Source organism: Pteropus medius, unplaced genomic scaffold (genome assembly GCF_902729225.1).
Source record: "Pteropus medius unplaced genomic scaffold, Ma_sr-lr_union100, whole genome shotgun sequence".
NCBI classification, from domain to species: Eukaryota; Metazoa; Chordata; class Mammalia; order Chiroptera; family Pteropodidae; genus Pteropus; species Pteropus medius.
In genome coordinates this window covers 1,653,753-1,673,604 of record NW_024354501.1, presented here as the reverse complement: position 1 = coordinate 1,673,604, position 19,852 = coordinate 1,653,753, and the positions used below count along the sequence as shown (strand labels likewise).

The 19,852-nt window shown below is 52.8% G+C and overlaps 2 protein-coding genes across 2 annotated transcripts in view; both read right to left on the bottom strand.

Annotated features, from left to right (window-relative positions):
* Positions 1–2,074, bottom strand: part of MTMR10 (myotubularin related protein 10) — a 39,624-nt gene extending 37,550 nt beyond the window's left edge. The window contains exons 1-2 of the mRNA XM_039853466.1: positions 2,015–2,074; positions 1,483–1,540 (exon numbers count right to left, since the gene is read on the bottom strand). Coding sequence (XP_039709400.1) covers positions 1,483–1,540; positions 2,015–2,074 — 118 coding nt within the window. The remainder of the gene's footprint in view (positions 1–1,482; positions 1,541–2,014) is intronic.
* Positions 2,075–10,772: 8,698 nt separating this feature from the next.
* Positions 10,773–19,852, bottom strand: part of TRPM1 (transient receptor potential cation channel subfamily M member 1) — a 62,874-nt gene continuing 53,794 nt past the window's right edge. Inside the window, exon 28 of the mRNA XM_039853456.1 lies at positions 10,773–11,947. Within this exon, the coding sequence (XP_039709390.1) occupies positions 10,825–11,947 (1,123 nt within the window). The 3' untranslated portion in view covers positions 10,773–10,824. The remainder of the gene's footprint in view (positions 11,948–19,852) is intronic.

Genomic DNA, 19,852 nt, shown 5'->3' with positions numbered 1-19,852 from the left:
TGTAGCTAAGACCACGTGATTCCTTAGTGCGAAACCTTAACATCGAAAGCGGTGAGTCGAAACCTAAGAACGGGCCTGTTCAGACACGGTAAAGGAAGCCAAAATTCACTAGCTCCCAGCCACTCGTTCGGGACCGGTACTGCTTCCCACACCGACTCTGAAATGCCACGAGTACTCACGGGGAGCAAAAGTTACTGGGTGATTCTATCGTCCACTCTGAGGGAATGGACAAAGGATTCAGTACACACCGTTTGGGCAAAAAGCATTAACGAAGCCGAGGGGAAAGTTTTTAACTAACTCCCATAAAAACTACTTTTAACTTGTAGGTCTATAATATGTAACCACAGGTTGATGGTTTTAATGTGTTTGTTCCTACTTAACATTCAAATTTTTAAAGCACAAGGTTGAAAGGTTCCACATTTATTCAGCGGCTACCTAGAAAGGTCTATTCGTTTTACTAGATTTAATATTTAGTAATGACAGATTTTTAAATGTTGACAGCAGCCACACAAAGTGGTATGGGATTATATTTCAGGTTTAAAACAGTCTTCCCAAAGTATCTGGCCTCTTCGCGCCAAAATCACAGTCAACAACTGACTTTCTCTACTTATTACACAATTGCTATACAACTCAAAATTCCCATCGAACATTTCACAGGCTTTAAAACTAAACGACTCCCTACCACCCATCCCCACCTCTCTCTCTAAGGTGAGTCACCTCAATGAATTCTGTTCTAACCCAGTGCTTCCCCACTGGGAGCAAATTTTGCCCCCGGAGGCAAAAAGAAAAAAAAAAAGTTTTAGAAATGCTGGCGACATTTTGGTTGTCACAACCAGGAGGTGGAAGAGGGGGTACTCCGGGCATCGCGTGGGTAGAGGACGTTGCTAAACAGCCTACGATGCATGTGACAGCCCCTACGGCAGAATTATCGGCCCAAAATGTCAGCTGTGCTTCTGCTGAGAATTGCGTTTCTGAACCGAAACAGGTCAATGCGCAAATACAGCTGACACCTTGAAAAAAAACGACTGCCAAGCAAGTAACTCAGAGTTCAGGAGCTTTGTTACTGGTAGAGACGCAGACACAATAAAAGTTGCTTTCCATCCTACTGAAGTGGTGACCTGACTTCTAACCGTTAATGCGTGAAGTTGCAGACAGTCAGGAAGGGCAGAGCGCACTTTACCTAAGCAGGTGGAGATTGTTTTAAAACCATTCGGGAGACAGAAAAAAACGGGATGGTGCTGTTCTTCACAATGTTCCATGACCTTAAATTTTCAAGGGCAAACAGCAACGAATCATTATTTTTCGTTTTGTTGTTTAATTCTAACCAACTTTTTTTCGTCCCCTGAGTCGTTAGATTTTTAACTGGACAAAGTTTAATTTAAAGTAAATACAGGATGGGAGTTAACCACACGGTACTAGTCAGTGGAACAGTCTTAGAGCAAAACACGTTATTAAAGTGTCTGTCAAAACTCTAAGGTTTACCTGGCAAAAGGACCGGCTCCAGTTTCTTCTTCGGGTCCGAATTAATCTGATCGTCGGGCTGGAATACATTAGAAAAATCAATGCACGTCAAAACATTCGCCCCCCGCCCCTCCGTCCCGTGAGTCACTAAGGCAAACTTCGTTTTCTAAGCGATGACATATGCGACAGACACACACGCCCCCGCCCCGCGCCCCGCAATTCTTCCCCATTTTTACCACACTCTTTTAAAGATCTGCTCCTTATCGACTCGGGAGTCTGACAACAAAATGTTAAAGGTGCCGGCGCCGCTTGCGGGTGTTCGCATTTAGTGACAGAGAGACAACGTCTTCCACCCACAAGCGACGCGATCACGCTCGCGGTGGCCGTGGGGACGGTCGCCGGGCTAATAAATCCGGCTCCGAACGGTCCCTTGGGTCCCGGCGCTCGGACCAGGGCGGACCGCAGGTCCCGGGGCGCAGCACGGCTCCGGCGCGGACGGGGGGGACGAGGCGGCCCCCCGGTGCCCGGTCCCCGCGGGCCGGCGGCCGCTTACCTGGGGCGGCGGCAGGAGGTAGGACCTGAAGGTGGGTCTGGGCGGCTTGAGGGAGAACATGGTGGCGGCGCGCGGCCCGGGACCCGCCGCGGGCCAGCGGCGGCGCAGACGCCTGGCGACGGCCGCGAGCTCACGGCTGCCCGCGCGGTGGCCCAGGGCCCGTGTGCGGCCAGCCGGCCGGGCGCGCTGACGGGCGGGGCCGCGGCGCTGGGGCCGATCGGGCGCCGGGCCATCCCCGGAAGGCGCCCCGCGCCCCGCCCCGGGGAGGCGCGCGCAGGGCCGGCGGCGGCCGCGCTCGGCCACTGGGCTGCGCTGGCGCCGGGACGCACGACGGGCCGCGGCGCGCGTAGCGGCCATCTGGGAGCGCAATGGGGCGGGCGGGGTCACGGGGGCGCGCGGGGGTCACGGCGGCGCGCGGGGTCACGGGGGCGCGGGGAGGGTCACACGGCGCCTGGGGGGTCACGGCGGCCCCCGCAGCCTACGGAGGCGCGCGGGAGTCACATGGCGTGTGTGCGGTCACACGGCGGCGCGCGGGAGTCACATGGCGTGTGTGCGGTCACACGGCGGCGCGCGGGGTCACGGCGGCGCGCGGGAGGGAGCACGGCGTGTGTGGGGTCACGGTGGCTCGTGGGGTCACGGCGGCCCCCTCGTACTACGGCGGTGCGCGGGGATCACACGGTGGCGCGTAGGGGGTCACGGCGGCTCTTGGAGGGTCACGCGGCGCGCGGGGTCATGGTGGCCCCCCCACGTCTTACGGCGGCGCGTGGGGGGGTCACGCCGCGTGGGGGTCACTCTGAGCGTGGGGGGTCACGGCGGCCGCGGGAGTTTGGCCGTGACCGTGGTCCAGCGCTCCCCCTCTGGGGTAGGGGCCCTGGTCCCCCGTCTGCGCCAGTCCCGCCGCGCCCCGCGTGTGAGGGGGGGCCCCGGGGTTCCTACGCTCGGGGGCGCCGTGCGACCACCGCCGGGTACGGCGTCCCGGCGCAGAGCTTGGGGACACGGCCGTGCCGGCCGCCCGGCTGACCGCCGACTTCGTGGGCCGCGGGGACCCACCCGCGTCCGCGCGTGGCAGGAGCGTCTCCCCGCTCGTTAGGCGTTCGCGGGGAGACGCGTCGCGCCGGCCACCTTGCTGCCTCTTCGCGCTCGTCCTCGCCCGCCACGTGCCAGCGAGCGGCAGACGACGCGACACGGTGCAAAGCCGGGGCCGGACCGAGAAATCCGCCCGTTCCTTGCGGAGAACGGACGGATCTCTGCACCTCCAGCGCCGGGCGCCCCGAGCCCCTGACACCTTTCTTTGGTGGGAGGGCGCGAGCGATGTCACATTTCGGTGAATCCGTTTATTGAAACTAGATCCTCCTTGTGCTCCGAAGCTTGAAACCCTAGTCTGTTTTATAACTGACGTCGCAAGGAAGCTCCAGTGCGGCCATGTAAATCACAATCATAGTGACAAGCGTCGCCAATGGCGATATTTAAAACATTTAAACACATTCAAAAGGCTGCTTGCTTTCTGAAAATCATTTATCCCGGGTTCAGAACCGTCCTCATCTTTCTGGTTAACTTGTTCGCGTAGCACACGATTCCGTTTCACTCAGGAACCACAATTGTGTTTTAAAATGTTAAGTCCACCGGGTTATAGAAAGAACACTATCGTGTCCGTACATTTGAAAGAAAATTACGACTAGTTCGTGGTTTGTCTGCACGAGATGAATTAAAACAAAAAGCAAACCCTTAGGGAAAAAAAGACCAGATTTGTGCTCTTCACACTGGCAAGGAGTGGGGAGGTAAGAGAGAGGTGGACAGAAGGAACAAACTTCAGTTACAAGATAAACATGTGCCAGAGATGTAGTGTCCGGCACGGCGACTAGTTAAAACGACCGCATGCCATGTAGAGAAGTCGTTACGGTAGATTCTAAGGGTTCTGACCACGAGGAAAAAAATTTTGTCTTTGGAAAGTGTGTGTGGGATGATGGATGCTAACCAAACATTGCAATGATCATTTCACAATCTTCCTAAGTCAAACCGTTACAGCGTATGCCTTAAACTTACACAGTGATGTGTGTCAATCACATCGCAATAAAACTGGGAGAAATAGATTTTTTCCCCCACGAATACTCTTCAAGCAGTGTGTAGGTGTTTCTTTATATTTAAATGGCTCACTCTGTGATTGGGGTTTTGCCACATAGTTTTTCTCAGAATCTGCAACTGTAACGTGTGACCGTACAATTGAAAAGTGGAAAAATTCTGAGTTCCAGATCTGTGACGGACCTAACCCTAAGTTTTACGACAGTTTTCGATATCTAAGTGTGTTAGTCTGCTGGGGCTGCCCCAACAGAAATACCAGACTGGGAGCCGAAACAGCAGAAGTCGATTTCCCAGTTTTGGCGGCTGCGAAGTCCGAGATCAAGGTGCAGGTTTCTGGTGACAGCTGTCACCCGACTTGCAGATGGAGGCTGTGTCTTTACATGGCCGATGGGAGGAGGAAGGAAGGAAAGGAGTAAGCGCATGAGTCCCACAAAGTACTCTGGTGTCTCTCTCTTTTAAAATTTTCCCGTTACAGGTGATGTGCAGTATTATATTCATTTCAGGTGTACAACATAGCGATTAGACAAATTTACATAACCTATGGGGTGACCGCCTGTGGTGTCTCTTCCTATAAGGGCACTCGACTAATTCTGTTGGATTCCGATCCTACCTGTGTGACCTCATTTAACCTTAAAAAAAATTACCTCCTAAAGGCCCATCTCCGAGTAGAATCGCGTTGGGGTCAGGATTTCGACATACACATTCCGGGGGGACACAGTGCAGTCCGTCACACGAGCCCGACAGCCTCTTCCCAGTCCTGATCTGTGTGTGTGTGATAGTTGGCTGTCCCCTTCTTGTGGCTCTAATGTCACTATTTTCTCTTTCTGATTCGATTTCCATTTTTGGCCCTTCTTTGACGGGGACGGTGGCATTTCCTTTTCTCCGTGAAGAGGAAAAAAGCTGGCATTTCTTGAACACCTGCTGGGCACTGGGGACTTCATACATTCATTCGGTCAGTTACCAAATTTATATGGAGTGCCAGCTTTGTGCTAAAAACTACTCAGCTCACTAAGAGGACAAAATTCGTCTTTTTATGGCATTTTCTTCATAGGTAGAGAGGGATTTTTTAAAAAGTTAACACGTACTATGTCAGATGCTAAGAAGTGCCACGAAAAAAAATGAAACATGGACAGAGGCCGAGGGTTCTGTTTTTCGATGGCAGGCCGGGGTGTGGTCTCGGAAGGCCTTTCCGATAAGATGACCTTTGAGCAGAGACCAGAGGGATGAGGGACCAAGCCAGATGGAAATCAGGAGCGAGAGCAGGGACACGGAATAGCAGGGCCGAAGCCCCGAGGTGACAGCCGGCTGCATGGCGCTCTGCAGCCAGTGCGGCTGACGCAGCCTAGCCAGTGGGACAGAAGGTCGGAGAAATAACAGGCCCGAAGCTTTTGCAACATCCCGAGCTGAGAGCGACGTGACCTGACCGACAACCTAAAATAGTCACTCAGGGCGCTGTCCCGCCCGGGCGGGGAGGGAAGCGGGGGCCGGGCCTGGGGACAGTCCAGACGGAGAGGATGGGGCGCAGAAGGACCGGTGACAAGTGGTTCCGCGAATTGTCCACAAACCGTGCCACGGCCCGGGTACGTGGCGCTTTCAGAGGGTTGTTAAGCCCTTTAAAAAATCTGTTTCTTGAGGGAAGATTCTGGAAGGATGAGGGCAGCAGCATAATTGTTCAGTCACCATCACATAAAACACAAAGTGACTAGTCGCAAAGCAAAACCGAAGTCCCACAAACAACATCGACGACAAACCTAGGTGAAACAGTGTCCCCGGGACCTCCCACGCCTGGGCAAGTGGCAACGAGCCACACACAGTCGCAAAACCTCTGTGCTGTCGGCAGAGGGGATCACCGAGGCCTCTGGAGTGGCAGAAGGCGTTCGCCAGGAGGCCCGGCCAGTCAGGAGCAGCTGCCGGGCCGGAGGGGGTGCTGGCCCTCTGCAGGAGCGCGGGGGTCGGAGGGGCCGGGCACGTGCAGCTGGAGGGACCCTTGAAACTGGAAGGGGCCACACTGAGGACGAAATGCTGGACACGGAAAGAAACTGAGCCGAGTAGAGACAGGAAAGAAGGTCCAGCTAAAAACGCAGGACCGGGAAGGCCTCGTGGGTAAGCGACGTAAAAAATTCAGTCCTACACTCAAACAGAAAAGGGACCTTGTGCAGTTGGAATAGCTACCCTGGAAACTGCCACCTTCCGAAAGTTCGAGAAAAACATTGTCGCGTGAAAATAAGCAACCGGAAAGAAAGTAAGAACAGAATAGCAGTTCTACAAATAATAAAAACACATCACATGCCCGTGCCCACGGCAGATCAGAGCTGACACCGCTGTTTAAAAGTCAGAAAATGACATGACACGCGAACGAGCTGTATAAATCAGAATTCGAAACACTTGCAATAAACAAACGGCGTAAGAAATGAGAGAAAAAACTCTCAGAAATGAAGACGAAAGTAAGAGAAATCCAACGGCAAGGAAACGCATTCGATTATGCCTTGAGAGCAGTGGGAGATGCAAAGGTGGAAAATTTTAAAAATCAAGGAAGAGAGATTTTAAAAGGGTCGGCGAGAAAGATGGGCGAGGGAGATCCAGCATAGAGATACCAGGTCCCTGCGGAAAAGCGGGAAGAGGGAACAAACCCTACAGACTGCTTCGAGAAAACTTCCTTGAAATTAAAAAAAAAAAACATTCGAAACTACGCATTGGAAGTGCACGCTACACCTGAGGGGAGGGACCTAGAATTATCGACCCTAAGACGCTTCCTTGTCAAACTACTGCCTTTTAAAGGAAAAGACAATTTCTTTGGGTGTATGGACAAAAAGAGCAGATGACCTTTAGTCGAGAAAATGAGATTATCGTCAGACTTTTTGGCAGCAATCCCAGAACGAAATGGAGCGACAGGTTTCAGGTACTCGAGGAAGAAAATAAGACGAGAATTGCCATGACTGAAACACGTCACGTATGTGTAGGCCCGCGAGATCATAGTGGGTATGTATGTGTGTGTGTATGTATACACACACACACACACACACACACACACACATATATGTATTAACCTACCAGTCTCCTTTGGACAATGGCAGAGAACCAATTCATTATCTCAAAAACGGGCAAATACGTAGGAAAAATCAGTCATCGTCTGTGCCGTACAGTATGGCCTCTACCTCCGTGACCTGAGCCGAGCGAGCCAACTCGCAACAGCAGTGGGACGTGTCAAACAGCCCGTGAGCGTTCGACCCGTAAAATTTAGACTGGGGGAAACTTCGCGAGACACGCGGCCCCTGTTCTTCGACAGAGAAGGGGGCGCGTCAGCAAATGAGCAGGACGGGCGGGACGAAGCTCTAGTGCTAAGGGACATTCAGGCGATAAAAGTCCGCGAAATGCAAGCGTGGAGATTTAAAAACACGTCTGCAAAGTATTAAACCAGCCTCCCGTATCCGCCCCCGCCCCCTCGAATCTGGCCTTAGTGACTCACCTGCCACCGAGAGAACGCACCGGAAGCGACTCCGCGTGGCTTCCGAAGCCAGGTCATAAAAAACAATGACGTGTCCTCCTTCTTCGCTGGGACACTCAGTTTTGGAAGACTGAACTATTATGCAGGAAATCTGATTTCTAGGAGGCCAGGCCACCTGGACGGATCGTGCACAGGTGCTCTGGTGGCTAGCTCTAGCCAAGAGTCACATCCCGGGCGACAGCCAGGATCGGCTCCCGGACGTGTGAGGGAAGGTGCTGCCGGGTGACCCCAGCCTCGTCATTAGTCACCTCCAGACACTGAGTCTCCCCGGCTCAAACACCGTGGAGTGGAGACTCTGGTTTGCTGCAGCCCGATCATACCGTCCGGCAAGAACTAGTGTTCAGTATTGTTTCCCAGATCCACATTGAGCGATGTCACGTGGGTAGCTTGGAACAGGCGCTGGTCGGGGGATTTCCCTGTGGACGTCAGTAAACTCCACAGATCGGCCTCGCCCTGGCCGTGCCGTGTTTGAATTCCTGACCCACGCGGCCGCGAGCATCATAAAAGCGATATTTCAAGCCCCGCCCCCCCGTGCTGGATTCATTGTTTGACAGCGACAGTGGTTACTTTTGGGGGCAGGAAGGTGGTCGAGAATGGGGCTCCTGAAACTCCTGGGGTGCCTGGCAAGTTCTGTTAACGTGGGCGGTGGTTAGGGAAGTCATGTTTTTGTTTTGTGTGGTTTTCTGTCTCTGTTTTATTTCATAATTCAAATTTTCTTTAAAAGTGTCACCCTTTATTGTAGGAGATAGGGCGGTGACTCCATTTCTCTTTAGTTCTTAGGTCTATCCAGCAAAAATGCATTTTGGATATCGAATAACCATGATGACACCAACAGTTTAATTTTAAAGTTTTGAAACCTAAATTCTGGAAACTTATATGAGCCTCGGGGCGATGCAAGGTATTCAGAAAACGAGCGGTCATGCGGTCTCAAAGGAGCATGGAACCCTTGGGGTAGTTCATTTCTTAATTCCCCAGATCGAAATAAAGAATCAGCTGACTTCGTTTATAGCAAATATCATAACATTTATGAGTGTGCCAGTTTCTGAGATATAAGAATAAAAGCCTTCTTAGTACGCTTCTTAGGTTTTGCATAGAACAGAAATATACTTTGAATTTATTTACGAGGACAATTTTATACTAAATGCTTTTAACACGCACATGTTCCCATTTTCGTGTATTAGATACTGCTGGTTCTGATCAGATTGGGTATCAGTGTCTCGCATTTAGTTCTCCGTATTTAGCCAAATTAAAATGGCATCGGGATGAAGATGATGATGATGGTGGTGATGATGGTGATGATGGTGATGGTGATGATGATGTAGATGATGTAACAAGCAGCCTGGCTCGGTGCCCTAACGATAGCCCTCAATGTTGGGATCGTACAGAGTTGGGGGAGCACATAGGTAAACGGGGCGATTTCGGGTGCGTGAGATAGGTCCCCACTCACAGTCTGAAATTCCACCTCTAGAATGTACTCATTTGGGTCCGAAGCCGAATATCTTCAGAGAAAAACCACACCTCTTTCATCCAACACCTGGACCGGAGTCAGGTGTCACGAATCTCAGTGAGGCTTCTGGGAACGGACCCTCGGAGGTGAGGTGAGGGAGCCCTCGGGAGAGGGGGCCGTGTCATGAATGGGGGAGCTGGACGGGCAGCTGCAAACGAGCTTCGTCTTGTCCACACCCGCTCCGTCAGCTGTCTTAGGTTCCCCAGCTGATTCTGAAAAACCTTTTCTCCCGGGATGTGGCAAAGGGCGGAAAGTTTTCTCGCCACCAAAAGCAAAGATTTAGGAATGAGAGAAAATGCGATGGGTTAAGCATCGGGTCGGATAACACACATAGCCGGATTCAGTTCGTTAAGTTTATTAAACATTTCAAAGCCGCATGAGCCATGCAGTAGTTACCAGTGCGTTTTGCTAAATTCAGCCCAGTTCGGGGATTCTAACCTGACTATTAAAATCTCAGTTTTGTTTAGGCGTTAATTACCTCTGGTCACTATTGGATATGTGCAGTGAACGCCTGCCTGTCTCTCTCCTCCCTTGCCAGTTTTTGACGATGCGACAGTCTGACCCTCAGATGGTCCCCATTTTTGTGATCATCTCCCATTTCTGTCTGACACGCCCCCCGCCCCCCACACACCAGTTCCTGGAAACTCTGCCCAGTGGTTCTTCCTGGGTGTGAGGCACTTGGCTAAAGCAGCAGCCGTCAGTAACGGCAGGCATGAGGCTGGTCCTCTCTGTGTGCTCCAGCGGCCCCTGAGAACCCCCACGAGGTGGTCTCGGGGGACAGTGAGGGCCCAGGGTCCAGCTCTAGCCTGTGTCAATGCTGGGGGCCTCTGCTCTAGGCAGAGACGACTCCTTTCTGCACCTTTCGTGCACTGAGGAGTGGCGGTGCCGGGGTGTCTTTGAGCGCTCCGAGATGGTGACCCCCAACCCCGGCACGGGGGCCGGCACTGGCGCATCTTCGAACTCACGGGTCAAAGGACAATACCCTGTGTTCTCAGCCACGATTCAGCTCCGGTTCTTGACGATTGCCACCTTGAACATGTAGCGTATCCTTTAGGTTTTAGGCACAGCTTGGCACAAACGTCGCACAGACAGGTGCCTTTGCCGCCGAGGACTGTACGGCCACAGAAAAACGCATAGAGGATACTTTATTTTTACACATTAACGAAACTCTCGGTCACACGAAGCTGTCACAGTGTGGCCTCTGATATAACGCTGTACTTTTTTCCGTTTTCATTTGAAAACATTAAAACGTAAAACAAAACCCCACACGCAACACGATTTTATGGCTCCTTTCGACTTTTCACTTCCTGCACCTCGATTTTATTTTTTTCTCCCCGCCCCCCTTTTTTTGCACATCTGCCTCCTCTTTAATTTTTCTTTCTCACGTCGTTCCCCGCTCCCGAAGCAACCTATCTGTGGCCCCCAAAGGCATTTCCTGGGCTATTTGGTGGCGCTCAGACTGCAGAGTCTCCGACACCGGTTAATCGATCTGTCTCGATTGGAGTATTGCCACTTTCATTCGATTCTATTCTGACTAAAGGAAAACTAAGTTTACTAACGTATGCTAGCAGAACACGTCACTTTAAGTTCAGCGCGTTACGTTTTAAGCTGATCGGAGGTCCAGAGCGCCACATGTTCTCAGCGAGAGCGTCCCCGGTGAGGGCTGGCGGAAATGGCGAGTCCTCGAGGTCTCGGTGGGACCGCGCCGCAGCGGGCCCGTCAGCAGGCCGTCTCTGCGGGACTTCTGTCCTGCCTCCCCTTCCGCTCTTCCGATTCGGTCCCAGACACCACGGCGAGGCTACTCACGCTGCTGGCGTGTCCGCGTCTGTCTAACTGGCCCTCGGTGGCCTTCGGGCCCCTGGGGTGGCCGTGTAGACTCTTGGACCTTAAGAACGGGAATCCCAGGCTTTGGGGTGGCGTCAGCGTCAGTAAAGTCTCCTTTTCGGCTCCGTCAGTGACAGCTAGAGATGAACGAGAGATTCGAGGGGTCGGTTTGGAGACCCCGGGGTCGTCTTCGGCGCCTGGGGTTCGCTGCGGGTCCTCGGCCTGCGCGGCGGCCTCCGACACCAGGCACGGGATGTCGCTGCTGCGGGAGCGCGTGATCCTCTGCACTTGGAACTGCCACTCGGTCGTCATCCACTGCTCCACTGCGGACGGACGAGCCGGGTCCACGGCCCGGCTGGGCGACCCGCCGACCAGCCTCCTCCCGTGGGAGCACACGAAGCAGCTGGACTGCACGGTGTGGCAGGTGCCCACGGTGTCCCCGGGGCGAGGGCGCGCCGTCCAGGCCTCCCCCGGGGGCTGGGGACTCGCGCCGGCCGCCCGCGTGCTCTGGGCAGGCCCCGCGTCCGCCTGGCTCGCGCCCGGGGACAAGGCTGCCTCTCCCTGGCCGTCCTCCGGCCGCCAGCCCGGGCCGCGCAGGCTGGGGACGTGGCGCAGGCTGGCCCCGCGCCGCGGTGGCCCGTGCGCCCCGGGCGCGGCCTCCTCGGTGGCGCGGAAGGAGCGGGCCCTCCGCCCCGGCCCCGGCCCCGGCGGCACGGGGAGCGGGATGTCCTCACACAGCACGTCCTCCCCCGCGAAGGGCCACCTGCACGGGCCGCTGTCGCCGCTGTTGACGCTGCTCTGCGGCAGGAGGCGCGCGGCGTCGCACACGGAGGAGGCCCGCGACCGCGCCGGGCCCGCGTCGCCGCCGTCCAGGCCCGCCAGGCTCTCCAGCGCGCTGGCCATCCTGCCCGCCAGTTCCTCCAGCTGGGCGAGTCGCAGGTCCACCGTCTGCAGGGACGTCTTCATAAAACTTTCCCGTTCGTTGATCTCTTCCAACCTCATGGCCATATTCTCGACCCTGGTGAACACAGAGGGACAGGTGTGTTAGCGTGAGATCCACCGGATATGAAAACTAAAAACACGACGGTGTTACCGGGTCGCGATGGAGCTCGCTGGACGTTATTTTCAAACTGCAGACCCCTAACGGAACCGCTAAAAGTTAGCATGAGGACATCGAAAGTCACAGAAGTTCGGCCGAGGCCTCGGCGCCACCTACCGCTGCCCGTTCTAGGCACCTCTGTGCTCACCTGGGGTTCCCAAGCGAGCTCCTGAGGTCGGCGCTGTTTTGCAGCTGGGGACACCGAGTCACGGAGAGTGTGAGCAGCTGGCCCAAGGTCACACAGCTGGTCACGCGCTGGCCAACGGGGGCTCTGGGAACCGAAGGCCCCACAGCCTCACCCCAGTGTCTCTCCAGCTTTGGTCTCTGGGCCGGTGCACGTTGTCCCAGATCATAAAGGAAGATGCCAGCGTTTAGACTTCTGACTTTGGGCTCTAGCTGCTGGCTATTAATGGTTACGATGACACACTAAATAGATTAAAACCCTTATTTGAAGTCCAGGGGATTCTGAAAATAAATTGTTAATAATTCAGATTATCAGACGGTTTCCTTAAGGGACATGAAGTCATTCAGGTGTCTGAAGACCAGTAACTAGATGGCTCATTATGCTAATTGTTAGTATTCCCTTAACGGGAATCCTGAAATTCAGAAAGCGAAATCGTGGCAGATTATAAATCTATTAAATGTATTAGATTGTTGAGCTCCTACAAGATCAGGTTAGAAACCACGGCGTCACCCAAAGTGAAACCAGGCTACGTTTTATATTTCAAGAGAATATGCACGGTGGGAATTCTTTTAACGGGTTCATGAAATTTAAGTGCCAAAGGCAGCGAAAGATGGCCCGGGCCTTCTAAAAGTCGCATCTGTCCCCGGGGTGGCAGGGCACACGAGATTCTGGCCCCCAGCTGGAAGCCTCTGGGGCCCCCGACCCGGGCAGCGTGGGGGTCCCCTGGGTGAGCGAGAAGGCAGACACCTGGTCTGGTTTTGTTCACGTTGGCTTTTCCTGTCTCCCTGGCTTTTCTTGGAAACGTACGGGCAGGCGCGGGGGTCACCTGGTTTAGTGGGTCTCTGCACGTCTCATGCGCTCTCTGCCCTGGGCTGGCTTCGTCCTCGCCTCCCCCTCCCCCCACTACCTTGCCCGGCTGCTCCCAGAACCTCGTTTCCTAAGTGTGCACTTCAGATGGCCCTAGGGACGAGGACAGCTGCCGGCTGGTGTGTGGGAGGGCCCTTGGCTTCTATTCCTGAATCTTTTCATGGGGAGAGGACTATTTTTATGCGCCTGAGGAAACCACATCGTTTGCGCAGGAAGGGTCTGGCTTCCTGGAAGTTTGCGGCCAGGAGGACCAAGTTCACCAAATTCGCCAAATTCACTGCGCGTGAGAAAGTCCCCACTTCTGTCAAAGCTTCCCTACCACAGACGCGACAGGGGCAGAGACTTCTCTCTCCTCTTGCATTTCAGGGGCTGTTCATTTTCCACTGCTTTGGGTAACACTCGGCCTTGGTTAGATGTGATGCCCCGTTGCTCACCTCGCTTCTGTGGGCCCCTGCGCGTCCCCCCGAGTTATAAACCACATCGTCTCTTTGTCAAAGGAACTTGAGATCCTTCAACAAACACTAGTTTTAGAGAGAATGCAGCTGTGCAAACTTTTCAAAATAAATCGGCTGGTAAAACGGAGGTAAGTATCTTGCTTCTCGAATCTCGTATCGTCCTCTGCCATTTTTCCCCCCGGAACCTAATCCAGATACCAGCACTGGCGACCGCCGACACATAAAGGAACTTCAGCGAGCGTCCTGTGACCCCTCAGCCTCCCCTCCCCCTGCACACAGCAGCGACCAAGTGGCAGGGCCGCTCTTAAGGTGTCTAGGCAGGAGTCCCGTCCCCACCGCCACTCGGTTAATTGCAGCTCGGAAGAAACAACGCTTCACGATGCGACGTAGGTTTAGAACAACGGTCAGTGGCTTCATTGTAAACAGCGGCGGCACAGGGACAGCCCACTCACGTCCAGTGGCTACGCCACAGCGAGACCAGCTGTCTTAAGTTTTTACAGTCTTTGCGGAGGGAGAAGGCAAAAGGAGTCAAGATCCCCCCCGTATCTGAGACGACACACGTGACAGGGCCAGACGAAGAAGAACCTCCTCGGCGGGCCACGTCGCCCGACTTCCCACGATTGCCCCGGACGTGTTTCTCAAAACTCGCCGTCCGCACCAGCAGCGTTTTCCGTGTCCCGCGGGGAAAGACAGGCTCCGCGGGCGACACTGTGACAGGTGTTCCCGAGCGTCGGGAAAACGCGTGGGCCTGACCCCTCCCCGGGAGAGAGCCCGCAGGGATTCTGGCTGTCCCAGAGCCTGACATCTTCGTTCTGCTCTTTTTAATTAGAGTGAATTATTTCTCAGCGCGGTACAGGACGGTGCCGACCTCAGCTGCTGCGGGGACCCAACGAGCTCGGAAAGTCCAAAGCGATGGGCTTGGCTGGCTTTCCCATTAAATAAAGCCCATTCCCTCTTAACGACGTTTTTCTAATCTCGCGTTTTCTTTGTAAAGTCATCACGCGGCGTAGTGAGTAGTTTTTCTTTCTGTGGGCAGTCTGTGAATTTTGACACATGTCTAGTGTCTGTAACCAGCATCGCGGGCGGGGCCGGGGGTACTCCCATCACCCCACCGGATGCTAGACCTTGATGATCGCGCCCTCCCTCGCCCGAGTCCTCGCAACCGCCGACCCCTTCTCCATCCCCGTCATTTTATCTTTTTGAGAACGTCCAAGAAAAGGAATCGTACGGTAGGTGACCTCCCGAGACGGGCTTCCCTCAGCGTAGAGTCTTCGAGATTCACGCGAGTCGTCACCCTTGTCAAGCGTTCATCCCTTTGTACCGCCGAGGCATGCGTGTGTCACAGTATCTGCAGAGGGCCATTTGGGTCATTTCTGGGTTTTTTTGGCAAGTATGAAGGAGCTGTTGTAAACATTCGTGCCCAAGTTTTGTGTGAAAACGGTTTTTTTTTTTAAATTGTTTTTATTGAGGTATAACTGACATATAACATGGTGTAAGTTTAGGTCTGCGACATGTTGACTCGATACATTTATATATTATCCCTCTCCGGTCACCTAATTGTCATTTCTTTTTGTGTGTGTGTGTGTGTGTGTTTGTGTGTGTGTGTGTGTGTGTGTGTGTCTGTGGTGGAGTTGAATTAGATCTAGTCTCTTAGGCGACTTTGAACTTTAAGGAACAATAAGTTGTCAGTAATCCCTATACTGGCCACTAGATCTCAGGACAATCTATCTACTGGGAGACAGGTTAGGTCCCTAAACAACTTATCCCAATTCGCCCACCCCCGACCCTGGAAACCATCATTCTACTGTTTTACATGTTTAGAGTTTTTAGGCTCTGCATATAAGTCTCTGATATCAAAGTCTTTCTCTGACTGACTTATCTTACTCAACATAATGCCCTCGGTTCCAACATGTGTAGTCCGCGAGCGGTGGGGATTTGCTTCCTTCTCGAGATGAAGTAATATTCTGTGTGTGTGTGTGTGTGTGTGTGTGTGTGTGTGTGTGTGACATATTCCTCACCCATCCATCCATTAATTCCCTTGTTTTTCTTTCATTGTATATTTTTTCGGTTATTTACTTAGTGGCCATCCCGGCGATTACGATGAACAACTCGATTTACGTCAGTCTAGTTCAGAGGATTGTCGACTTCATTTCAATAGCGTACACAATTTTGCTCCTGCAAACTTCCGTTCCTTCCTCCCCTACCTCATGCGGCCGTCGTCACTAATCACATCTTTACGCACTGTATGTCCATCGACATCGACTCGCACCTGTTGCTCTAAGCAGCCGTCTCTTAAATTCTATAGACCTATTAAGAAGTAGTTACAAACAAAAACCACACCTTCGATGTCGGGTGGTTGCCTTTACCGATGCACTTTACTTCTTCGTGTCGATTGGGTCACTGTCTGGTGTCCTTGCGTTTCTGCCCAGAGGGCTTCCTTTAGCGTTGCTCACAGGGCAGGGCTGCTAGTAATGAATTCTCTGTTCTCCTTCATCTGGGAACATCTTCATTTCTACTTCACGTTTTGAAAGGCGGTGTTCCCGGATGTAGATTCTTGGCTGCGTTTTTTTTTGTTTTTTTTTGTTTTTTTCCCCCAGCACTTCGAACGTGTCATCTTACCGCCTCCCGGTTTCCGACGGGAGCTTAGCCTCTTAGCTCACCGAGGGCCCTTTGCATGAGATGAGTGGCTTCTCCCTCGCTGCGTTCAAGATTCTTTTTCTTTGGCTATTGACAGTTTGACTGGGAGGTGGATGGGTGTGGATCTCTTTGGGTTTATTTATTTTACTTGGAATTCGTTAAGCTTCTGGGATGTACAGATTCATATCTTTCATCAGATTTGGGAACATTTTTGCCATTATTCCCTCGACTCTTCTCTCTGCTTCCCTTCTCTCTCTCTCTCTCTCTCTCTCTCTCTCTCTCTCTCTCTCCTTCTCCTGGGACCCTCGTTATGTGCGTGCTGTTCTGCTGATGCTGTTTCACAGGCCCACACGCTGTCTTCTGTTCCCTGGACTGGATCGACTTCCTGACTTACCTTCAAATTTGCTGACTCTTTCTTCTGCCTGCTTGAATCTGCTTTTTTTTTAAACCTCTATAGTAAATTTTTCATGTCAGTTATTGTACTTTACGACTCCAGAATTTCTGTTAGGTTACGAAACATTTTGTAATAATTTCTGGGGTTTTTTTTTTCATATTCTCTATGTGGTGAGACATCATTCTCATACTTTCCTTTAAATCTTTAGAGACAGTTTCCTTCAGTTCTTTGAACATACCTAAACTAGCTGATTGAAAGTCTTAGTTATAAATCCAGCATCTGAGATTCTTTAGGGAAACTTTCTGTTGATCACCGTTTTTCTTTTGTGTGGGCCACACTTTCTCCTTCCTTTGCATGTCTTGTAGTTGTTTTCATTTAGAACGGGGCATTTTGAATATTGTCATATGGCAGCTCGGGAAGTCAGAGTCTCTCTCCTCCCCAGGGTTTCTTATTGTTGCTTCTTATTATAGTCACGATTGTTTGTTTAGTGATTTTTCTAAAGTAATTCTGTCAAGGCTATTCTTCGTTGCGTGTGACCGCTGAAGTGTCTGTTCTGTTAGCTTTGTGGTCAGCTAATGACGGGATAGAGATTTCCTTTAACCTCTGGAATTAAATTTAAAAAAAGTCCCAGTCTTTGCTGAGGGACTCTGTGTACACACAGCTTCAACGCTCAGCCAAGGGGTTTCCATCTTTGCCTCGGCCTTCACTTGCTGCTTGCACAGAGCTCAAGGTCAGCCAGAATGGAGCTTGCAGGCTTCTTGGGTCTTTCCTGAGCGTGTGCACGGGCCGATGCACACGCGCGGCCTTCTAGATTTCCAGAACATGCCAGAGCTTGTCACAGCCCTGTGGACACATCTCACTTCTCGGCCTTTTCTCCCAAGATTTTAGTCTATTGCTTACCCCAACTCAAGGAGTAGGGGCTAAAACATTTACCCGTAAACGTTTTGGACATATACCCCACCCCGCCACCGCCCACACACACACACAATTTCCCCCGGCTAGAAACTTCAGCGTTGGGCCAGTTCCAAGTCAGGGGAATTAAGACAAGTGTTTTGAGCCAGGCTTTTTTGAGCCACCAAAGAGGACAAAACAAATAATTACAATTCTTTCGGATGAGGGCCTTTCTGCTGTCACTGGTCCCAGGAATGCAGGCGATATGTTATCTTCAGGGCTCCCCGCCGAGCTGAGGAGTGGGGGATGGGACCGGGTGAGTTAAAATGCCCGAAAGCTCACTTTTTTTTTCCTTTTAAACGAACAAGACCCAGCCACGTTTCTTGAACAAGCACTCCACAGATTACTGCAAGTCCTTGGTTAACTCCCAGAGTTCCAAAAAAGTTGATTTTGAAAGTGTTGCGAGTTTTGTTGTTTCCTTTAGGAAAGCATGGAATTTCAGGGGTCCTTACCGACCGTTGATTCATATCCTTCGGTGCTTTTGGTATGTTAATAAGCAGCGCCGCCCCACCCACCCCCCACCCCGCACACACACGTGCACACACTCAGATCGGGGTGAGCTCTGCAGGTTGTAAACTACTTCATGGGGTCACTTTCCTAAGCTTCTCCAGCTCCCCCTTTCCATTCTCCGATCAGAAATCCGGGACTTTCCTTGGCTCTCCCCTGCCCTCCACCCGTGTGCCTGCTCACGGGGGCCAAAGGGAGGGAGGACAGAGAAAGGGAAAAACGGCACATTGGGGCCCGTTCCCCCGACTCTCCATGCAGTGGGGTGGGCCTTCACTGGACCACGGGCTCCAGAATTTCAGCTCAGCCTGATTTATGACAGTCTGGGCCCCTTCCTGTGCCATGCACCGAGAGCCCAGGACGTAATTTGCTTAATCAGTCCTGATGAATAATAGCTGTGTTTTCCCTCCCCCGCCCCCCCGATTTCTCTGTCGTTTGTATAGATTGGCCTAAGGAGTTATCCGTTCAGCGGGTACAACCACTTAGTGCCCTAATCAGTCTCAAAATCTGGCACGTATATAATTCCAGTTGTTTTTCAAATCAAGTGGAAGATAATGGTATCGAATGAATGCGTCGTGACTCTTTCCTGTCTGTTTAGTTTCTTTTCAAGAAAAAAAAAGAAACGCCGTTTCTGACGAGCACTTTGTCACTTTCAGGATGCTCTTGGAGATGCTCCTGGATTGTGATCAGGGACGACTGTCGCCGGTGAAACAGAGGTCCGCGCTCACGCTGTCGCGCCGCGTCCCCGGGTCTTCCCGAGGACGGGACGGAGGCGTTCGGGGTTCCGCGGGACGCCTGTTGTTAAGACTCGCTTTATCTGTCGTCATCTCTTCACGGGCAGCCCTCGCCCTCCGCCCGCGAGGCATCTCGTAAACCACCTGAGAACGGCTCCCTAATGACAGAGTCAGATGTTCCCGTAAAAGCACGACGTTCGCGGGACGGCCCGCTCCCGCTCGTTCTTGGAGAAACCGCGTTTCGGGATCTCGATGGATTCTGTTCCGAGCTCTAAGAATGTTCCTGCCCTGTAATTTTACTCCAGGTCGGTCGATCATGAAGTTGTCTGATCCAGGCCAAACCGCCCGCCCGGCGGTTTTCATGCTGGTTCCAGGTCCCGGACGTTGCCGCCAAGTCGCCTTTCCCCAGCCCCGTCCTTCTTCCCGATGCCACACTCCTGGCCTCTCTCCGCCTTCTATTTCCTGTCGAGGACCGATTTTCCGGGCAGACTTTGGGGGCCAGGATGCCAGCACGCTTTGCTCTTGCTCTTGGGGGGCCGGCTGCCCGCACAGAGCTGTCCTCTTCGTCCAGGGAGCTTGGCTGGCCGCCTGTGACAAGGGAGGCCCGCGGCAGCTGGTAGTGCCCGGGAACGAGTGGGGACATCGAATTCTGGGGTGCGTATTTGATAAAAACTGAACCGCGTCGTCCAGCACATTTATTACTCATAAAGCTGGTGTTTTTATCTCTGTTTCCCTGATGTTGGCATCTGCCTCTGAACTGGCTCTCAATGTCAGGAAAGGAACGAGATTGTCATCTGCCAAGCACGGGAGGACCCCAGCCCCCAACGCCACCCCTTCCCCATCGGCCAAGCCACTTCGACCTCTCTGCGTTCGTAAGATGCAGACACGTCCTGGGCTCTTCCCAGATCCTCCCGACCTCTGCACGTTCGTCTGCCACCCCCTCTGCTTCCGAGGAGTCACCTGCCTCCTGTCTGAGCTTTCGGGACCTCTTCCGGTTACTACGACATTTTTCCCTTCTTTTCTTCCTTGTTAGGTCTCTGTTACCAGCATCTTCTGTTCCCGGTCACGTGAGAAGAGGCCGCCTCATAAGACCCCAAG